Consider the following 8789-nt stretch of genomic DNA (forward strand, 5'->3'; position numbering starts at 1 on the left):
ATGTAACACAACTGGTGCTCATTTGCAGCGCTCTGATACCTGATACCTTTGGGTCTAGTTTGCGCTATATAAAACTCCGTAAAATAAAATAAATAAATAAGGCAAGTTGACAGGACAAAAGCAAAAACCATGCCACCATGCACAGCAAGGCTTTGTGAATAACTATTTTAGTACATTTGCCCAATTATCATTAGAAGATTATTGTGCTGAATTACAACATTCATAACTCCCAGAGCTCAAAGTGCTATCCCAAATAGGGTAATAGCACATGGATGGTAAGGAATTATAATTCAGGATAACACTGACGTCTACCGATTAGTGTTAGCTGTGAAGGAAACACTTATGAGTTCTTGGTTGCCCTTGGAAGCCTGATACAAATGTATCAAGTAAGCTGTGCTTCATATGTTCTTTGCTTTAGATTATTCGTGCCTTTGATGCAAAGGTAGTGGTTAGAGGTTAGAGGGTTTCAATGGACTAACAATGAGGACTGGTGGTGGTGGAAATGGACAAGCACCTTCAGTAGGTCTCCAGTGTACCATATGTTCAGGCACGCATTTCATAAACAGTTCATCCGAATCATAACTTTTAGGACTCAGGGGTCTCAAACCTTTTCTGTACTGAGCTACTTATATGTTCAGTGAACACATTTAGAGGTACTAATATTATTAGTGTTGTATAATTTCCATTTTTTTATATGTATAATAATTCAACCAAGCAAAAACGTTCTAATTGATTAAGCTGGGCTGCACACAAGTGAGCTACTCAGAGGTAACTGGAGAGCTACAGTAGCTCACGAGCTACTGGTTGGAGAACCTTTATTTAGGTCATTGCGGTGTCCATGGGACCTGGGACACACCTGTCACACTTGGTTTTACTTGTGAACTGAGAACTAGAATGTAGAGTCCGGTTTAAACAAAGCAGTTACAGGAGACATCTCTGGAATTTAGTTTGCTGAGAGTTGGTGATAAGGGTTACAGAATCAGGTAGAGCTCTTTGGAGAATTAGAACTTGGTCCCCTGCTAACATTATTTTATGATACCAAAAACATGCCAATTGTGTTGGATCAGGCTCTCTCCTTTACTACACAAGTTCAGACAATGTAGTCTGCAGCCTTTCTGCTGCTTAGGCTGCTGCACAAGATTCTCCCTTTTCAGCTGTCTTCTGCTCAATCCTTAGTAGTGGCTGCTTATGTCCTATTGTAATGTCATCTGCATAGGGAATCCCGCAGCATTAATCAACAAATTGACTGCAGAGGCTACAAAATATGGCCAACTGACCAGTGTTTGTCCTGTGTGGGCATGACTACTTGTCTCCTACTTTCCATCCCTTTGCAGGTGACCAGTCAAGCCGAGCATACGGTCCAGAGTTCTCTGGTCTATCACTTCTCTCCGTAGTAGTTGTGTCTTCCTTTCTGATCTGCTAGCTCCAAAGACCCATGCAGGGGCGCTGAGATCAGACTACCTTCTTTTGCTTCGAATGGATATGTTGTGGTTGTCGAGTTTTCTCAGTGCTGAAACCTCTGCACTGGAAAGCCTGTACCCTAAGAATTGTGGCACACCACCGATTTAGCATTTTTTTTTGCATATGCCTGAAGATTTTATTTTTCTGCTAACCATAGTTTCTTCTTGCTGTCTGCTCCTTTTAGAACCCTACGCGCCTTGATAGGTTTGAATGAATGCAAAATAATTAAACAGCTGCAATTGGGTTTTGAAGGTGGATCATAGTATTTGAAACTGAGCTTGGCAGATGATGGCTGTGCCTAGTTCATGCTAGATGTACCCCTTGCATCTTATATTGCACCTGTAACATATAATGGCAGAATCCTTGCTAATGCACCGTTTATAAATAAAATAGATTTCATTTGCATTAAATCCATTTTAAATATTTTATTAGTTTTACACTGGTAATTTTTTTTTTTTTTGATGAAGATAAGTTCCTTAGATTTTACCTGAGTCAATTGTCCTATGATATTACCATGGTTATGTGATGTCCCTCCAAGTGATGTAATGGGCAGGGAGGAGCCGATTCCTGTGTTCGCCCTCTGGTTGGAACGTTGTTGACCCCCTGCTTTTCTGACAGGTGTAATGGGCAGGGAGGAGCCGATTCCTGTGTTCGCCCTCTGGTTGGAACGTTGTTGACCCCCTGCTTTTCTGACAGGTCTTTTTTCTTCTTCTCTCACAGGGTCGGGAACTAGAGAACCTCGAAGACATCGAATATGAGCTGAAAAAGGCAGCAGAGAAACTGCGAGAGCTGCACAGGGGTTGACTCCTGGCAGGGCAAGTCCCCGGGGCTCCAACCCCAAGTGCCGAAAACCTCCTGTCGATACACTTGTCACCTCGTTTCTCCTCCTTTTAAGAGCTCCTGGCACTTTCCTTTTCCCTACTGACAATGCACTGGTTTTTCTGTTTCCATAGACGCCTCACCTAGGCCTGGGGTCACGGGCACCGTCTGTGTGTGTATGAACCCTTTGCAGCTTGCAAAATCAGGGTCTCGTGGGAGTGCAACATATCACCCATCCCTGTGCTCCCCGAAGGTGGAGCCTGCATAAGGCCCCCGAAAGAGGCTTTCGAAATTGTTTTGCACTGAAAACTATAAACTCTTAATCACTCTACACCTTCCCCAAAGACCACTCCCCAATCTGTGGAGGGCTTTTGGGTATGGGGTGGGAGGGTCTACTCGGTTTTAGTGAAACACTGATATGATTTTGGAAAATGGGGGAAAAAAACACCATGCTTTTTTGTATCATTCACTCAGTTGTTCTCTTGGTTGTGATGTGTTGTCAAAAGTGCATCTGTTGGTTGGCTGGGTTGAAAGGTATGGCAGCTTCCTTCCTGGGGTTGAAAGGTATGGCAGCTTCCTTCCTGGGGTTGAGGTATGGCAGCTTCCTTCCTGGGGTTGAGGTATGGCAGCTTCCTTCCTGGGGTTGAGGTATGGCAGCTTCCTTACTGGGGTTGAAAGTTATAGCAGCTTCCTTCCCAGGGTTGAGAGATATGTCAGTATCCCTTGCGGACGTCTCCTTTGGGGAGGTAACCATCACTGGTTTAGAAGGGGTAGTGGCACGGGTGGAGTGTGAGGGGCCCTCTGCACCTCAAGTAAAGGCTGCCTTTTGCTCCCGAAGGCTATGGGGGCGGGGCACATTTTTCCATCTTGCTTCAGGCCACATAACACCCTTGCTACACCCCTGATTCCGCTTCTGCAGGGACAGTGCTTATTTTCGGGGCTTTGTTATCCATTTCTAGTGCATTTATTAGGGTTCGTACCACTTTAAATCTATGGGCATCCATGTATTTCATTTGCACGTCTCAACCCCCCCCCCCCCCCCCCCCCCCCCTCCTGACCCCAAATCTTCTCAAGAGGCCTACTGTTGGGGGGCGACGACGGAGGGGCAGGGGAGTAAAGGCCAGGAGGTTTCTTAAATTCAACTAAGAAAAGAAGCAAAATAAAATGATTCATTCAGAAATCAATACCATTATCAGCGTCACTCAGATGCGCGCTAGGGTGGATATATGAGTATAACAACAAAATTCCTCGTGCCTTTGAATGTGCTCCTCAAACGACTCTAGGGTCTTTCCTCTAATCCTCGCCTGCTCCGTAGAGCAAGTCGTCCTCACAGATCAGTAATGGGGTCGAGTCCTGCCGCCAGCCAGCAGCGGCGCGTGCTTTTTGACTGTTATTATAATTTCTCTTTTTCTCTCTGACTGAAACTTGGATGGCGGAGACCTTTTTCTGTCGGGTTAGGGTGGGTCAGCAGTAAACTAAAGGGGGAATAGGAGGAACTTACTTCTCCTCCCGTGATTGAGCTCTGCACGTCGGTCGCCCTACTTCCACGTCTAAATTTACCTCAGGCTCTGGCAGAAAATGGAAGGCCGGTTGCCCTGGTAACGAAACAAGGAACATCACGGAGTCTCAAGGGTCTCCGGCACAGACCGAACGAAGAACATTGGAGGGCACCAAAATAATAACTAGAAAAAGGCAAAGTTTCCGCGCAAGAATGTAGCCGAGTAATAGAATTTGGAGGCTCAGCCGGAAGAGATTCGAGCCTAGAGGAGGTTGGTGGTGGGGGGTGGGGGGATGTACACAAACCCAGTCCAGAGCTATGATGCGCAATTATGCCGAAAGTCAGAACCTAGCATTGGGGCCTACGCACTGTAGAGCACTACAATGCCTCAGCGCTGGAGGGCGCCATTGCCCGCCTAGAATGCCCAGCTAGCACCCCGTTGATTCGTATAGAAAGCCCAAGGGTATTTTCCGTCAATAAAAGCAATAACAGCAAACTGTGCGGGGAACACGAGCCATAATATCTGCAGCAGAGCTCTGCAAGGCCATAATCGGGGGAGACAACCATTGGTCAGGCATAAAATTATCTCTGATGCGACACTGCTTGTGTGGGTGTGGGCATGCCAACAGAACCGGTTCAGGTGGAATTCTTCCGAATTTTGAAGAAAACAATTGATTCATTTTAGCTGTCCCCAGTCTAAAGTTGCCTCTGCTTCAATAGAAGTCAGTGGGGAAATCCATTCCCCGGATTTCTTCGATAACCTACGATTTTCTGTTCTAAAATGTTGGCATTCATGGGGTGAAGTCCCTGCAGATTTTGAGAACCTACCGGTCGGGGTGAGGGAGCGGAACCTTTTACCTGTGGAACAAGGTGTGTGGGAAGATGTGGGACCATCACAGTCCACCCTGGGAGGGGTTTCCCGAATCACATAGGGAACTTACCTTTTGTTAATTACCCAATGGATGAGTCCATGGGTGCCCCTGAGACTTGCCAGTCATACAGTCACGCATGCCAGGTTGGTACGGGTGCTAGAGAAGTATAACCTTTGGAATCACCACTGGAAGGATTATGTAGGTGCCCCGTACTGGTGGTCCTCTCAGAGTCATCGAGAGACGACAGATACATATCTTCAGGGAAATTATACTTGTAACCGCCATCGTGTCTCTTTTCTAGGGTCAACCAAGGGAGTTCTAGGAATAAAAGCTACAGCTGGAAGGAGCACCATGGTGCTCTGGATGGGTATGGCTTTGCGTTCATCGCTGGTAGGGCCATCTAACCATATACAGACGGTAGAGTTCTGCCAGTGATCACTAAAGTAGTAGTTGCAGGTACAGGAGAGGTAGGGTTTTTTCGGTCAACACTTATGAGTCTTGTAGGTGCAATAGACCTAGAGCTCCTACTACTGACATGTTTTTTCGGCACATAGGAGGCTTCTACAATCAATACTTCCAGATCTTGTAGATACAAGAGAGGGAGGACGCTTACTGTCATTACTGACGTTTTTTCGGCACACCCGAGGTAGGCCTGCAGTACTTCCAGAGCTTGTAGATACGAGAGAGGGGAGGGCTCTTACAGTCACCAACAAACATGTTTTGTAGGCACAGAAGAGTTAGAATTCTTACAGTCAAAGCAGATGGTCCTTCTAGGTATAGGATAGATGGAGCTATTACAGTCGCTGCCGACAGGTTTCGTGGATGAAGAAGAGGTACCGGTCTTAAAGTTGTCTTGTAGGCACATGAGAGGTAGAGCTCTTAAAGCCAAATTTTAGGCACAGCAGAGGTTGAGCTCATACAATCTTGTAGGCACAGGAGATGTAGAGCTCATACAGACATATTGCATGCACAGCAGAGGTAGAGCTCATACAGTCTTCTTGTAGGCACAAACGAGGTAGAGCTTATACAGTTGTTGTGTAGGCACAGGTGAGGGAGAGATCATAAAGTTGTTTTGTAGGCACAGGAGAGGTATAGCTCTTACAGTCTTCTTGTAGGCATTGGAGAGGTAGAGCTCACACAGTCACCAGTCACAAGAGTAATATATGTCCAGGAGGGATACCGCTCTTCGATTTTCCACGGACACAGTCCTCTTACTTCACTCTAGGATTGGTCTTCTATTCATCTCGAAAGCTGTGCTATGAATACATGGTAGATATGGAGCGGTTACGTTTACCAGCAGCAGGGCAAAGCTGCTACAGGAAGGGTACATCTCTTACTTTTACCACTTATCGAGTCCCATATATAAATCGTGAAAGAAATGACTTGCTTAAATTCAACAATAATAGGGTCTTTTCGCCATAGTGTGTAGAGCTAGGTGTTTTAGGGTCATCATTACAAAGAGTGTCTAGTTGTGTAGGTAGACCCATCTCAGGAACTTGTCACTGACTGCTCTGTAGATGTCACTGATACAATAATCTTGTTACAGAACCATTTAGACAGGTCTTGAATATATACATCAATGCTGACCTGACAGAATAGTTGCCTTGCAAAGGGAAGATCTAGTGTAATTTCAGGCCAATTTCCAGCGGTCTGGTTGATTGGCAGCGGATAATAATTCTCCTTCCCTTACTACCAAAATGTATTGATGCTGTTGGTGTGGATTACCACTGTAACCTTTTTTTGGGGGGGTTTTGTTTGGATATTTTTGTATACCTAGTGTGCTTAATATTGCATTGCGGTGATCTTAAGGGGAATAAGTGGTTACTTGTCCACTGATGGCATCTTGTCCTATTTTGCGTTGAAAAGAAAGCTCTTAGAACCCTGTCTCGTGTTGTTCATTAGTTCCCACATGATTTAGTGTATTTATTGTGCCTTTTAGGAAAGATCCATATTGTTTTACTTGTATCTTGTGATTTTAATGTGTGTTTCTATAGATATGGACGAAAGATATGGCGTGTTCTTGTTCTTACATCCCTATAGGGTTGAAAATATAACTGACCTGTTGTAAGTAGCAGATCTTAGTTACTTTTGAAGTTGTGTGCCGGAGGCAGTATTCTTATCAATGCCAGTGAGGTTGTTCTAGAGGTAGTGTATCGGTGATGTCTTAAGAGTCCCATTCAGGAATGCTGCTATAACCTCGAATTGAATGGCTCTATAAAAATCTGCAATAATTGATGTTTTTACAATTGCCAGTGGGTTGAGAGTCTAAAGGTATCAGTCTCAGTGAGAGCTAGTATTTGTGTAGTTTGCCTTTGTGTTCCTCACCAGGTTTTGATAGCTAGTACTTTTTACAGCTCACACAATTTTAGTCTGCATAGATTGTCGATAGATGCCACATTCAGACTTCCAGCTAGACCGGTCTTACGTGGACTCTGACTCCCTTTGGTACCTTTGGGCTTAGGTGTCAAGATATCTCTGGATATAGCACACTTACATTTCATGTAAAATCAATAGGCTGATAAGTATTGCCCATACAGTTAATGTTGGGTTCATTTTTCCAGTGGCAGTCTTCTTGCATACTGTTCTATTGGTGGCAATGTAGGGTAGCACTCTTACAGCCCTTTCAAACATATTTCTATAGGGTTGCGAGGGACGAGTGCTCTTAAAATCCACTTTGGGTGAGTTGAATTGGTAACAATGAATGTAGTGCCTTTATAACCTGAGCTGTATGATTCTACACTGACACAGACAAGAGCATTTCTTTAGAGTGGTGTGAATGGGGTGACTACTACGTGTTGCTGGATGACCGGGTCGTCACACTAATAAGTCTGGATGTAGAAAGGTAAATTATTGGTGGCATATTATGCTTTTAGTAAAAGTATCATCATCCTAGCTCTCGTCAGGCTCCCACCTACCTCCACGGTAATTAAGTGTGAGGTTAGCACCAGGACAAAGGTCCCACTATTTCATGCATCATTACATTATCAGATCCACATTCAACATTCCGCATCATGTGCACAGATCTCATGCATACCCAGACACTCCCTGTCACCAGAGAAAGCAATACTTGTATGTTCCCTGCTGGGTTTGTCCTATTATTGTCGATGCACAATATACCCTTACATTCCCTGTGGGTTGGTCTCTCAGTGTTGACAAGAGATAAGTCTTACAATCCTTTTTTGAAGAATCATTAGTTCAAGTGAAAGGTAGTGTTCTTACGGCCATTGTTTCGTTGATCTCTTTAGTTTGAGAGGAAGCAGAGATGTTTTAAGGCATGGGCAAAATGGGCAATTGACCAACGCCCCCCATCTTCCAAGGGGCCCCCTGAGAAAGTGAATTTTATTGATATCTCACACCCGTCTATTTTTCCAATAATCTATTTTTCAATATCGTTTGGCATCATGGGGCTTGAATTAGCAGGAAATGGGTAATAAGCACAGGGCTTTTGAAGTAGGTGTTGCCCGGGCCCGCAAAATTGTTAAGATGACCCTGGGAGAAAGTAGCACTCATACGGTTCCTCTTAAATTTGTTAGTGCACTTATCGTCACTGTTCATTTGGTTCAATCGGTATTGGTGGGAGGTAATACTCTTACATTTCCTATTGGCTTTGAACTGTCAGTCCTGGTGTGGTACACCGTTCTCAAACTCTCTCTTGGGTAGGGGTTTTCATCTCCAGTTGGAGGTAGCACTCTTGCAATCCCTATTAGATTAGTTCTACAAGTGTTTCTGGGAGGCGGTGCCCCTCTTTTCCAGTTGGGTTGGTTGTGTGAGTGTCTGTGGGAGGTAGCGCTCTTGCAAACCCTATTGGGATAAATCACTATATGTTGATGGGAGGTAGTGTAGTTACAGTCCCCATCGGGTGGGTCCTAAGATGTTGGTAGAAGGTAACACTCTACAGTCCCTGATAGTGTGGCTTCTTGTGGACTCTCTTTTGTCATTGTGTACCTTGCTGTGTGAAGAATAAAGCACAGTAAAAAATACAGTGTGTGGCTAATTTATTGGAGAATGCAATAGGAAGACATTTAGGCATGTATTCCTTGAAATATCTTTATTGTGATCTTCTTTTTATTGAGCCTGTCTTTTCAAATCCACGTCTTCCCAAAGTGTTTAATTTTGCTTTATTACTGCTGTATATACAC

At 44.5% G+C, this 8789-nt stretch overlaps 1 protein-coding gene across 1 annotated transcript in view; it reads left to right on the forward strand.

Moving 5' to 3' along the window:
* The window catches only part of LOC147692524 (uncharacterized), a 114583-nt gene extending 105953 nt beyond the window's left edge, over positions 1-8630 (forward strand). The window contains exon 6 of the mRNA XM_086938740.1: positions 2182-8630. Coding sequence (XP_086794866.1) covers positions 2182-2265 — 84 coding nt within the window. The 3' untranslated portion in view covers positions 2266-8630. The remainder of the gene's footprint in view (positions 1-2181) is intronic.
* Positions 8631-8789: the final 159 nt, after the last annotated feature.

This window comes from Lissotriton vulgaris, chromosome 9, assembly GCF_964263255.1.
Source record: "Lissotriton vulgaris chromosome 9, aLisVul1.2, whole genome shotgun sequence".
Lineage (NCBI taxonomy): Eukaryota > Metazoa > Chordata > Amphibia > Caudata > Salamandridae > Lissotriton > Lissotriton vulgaris.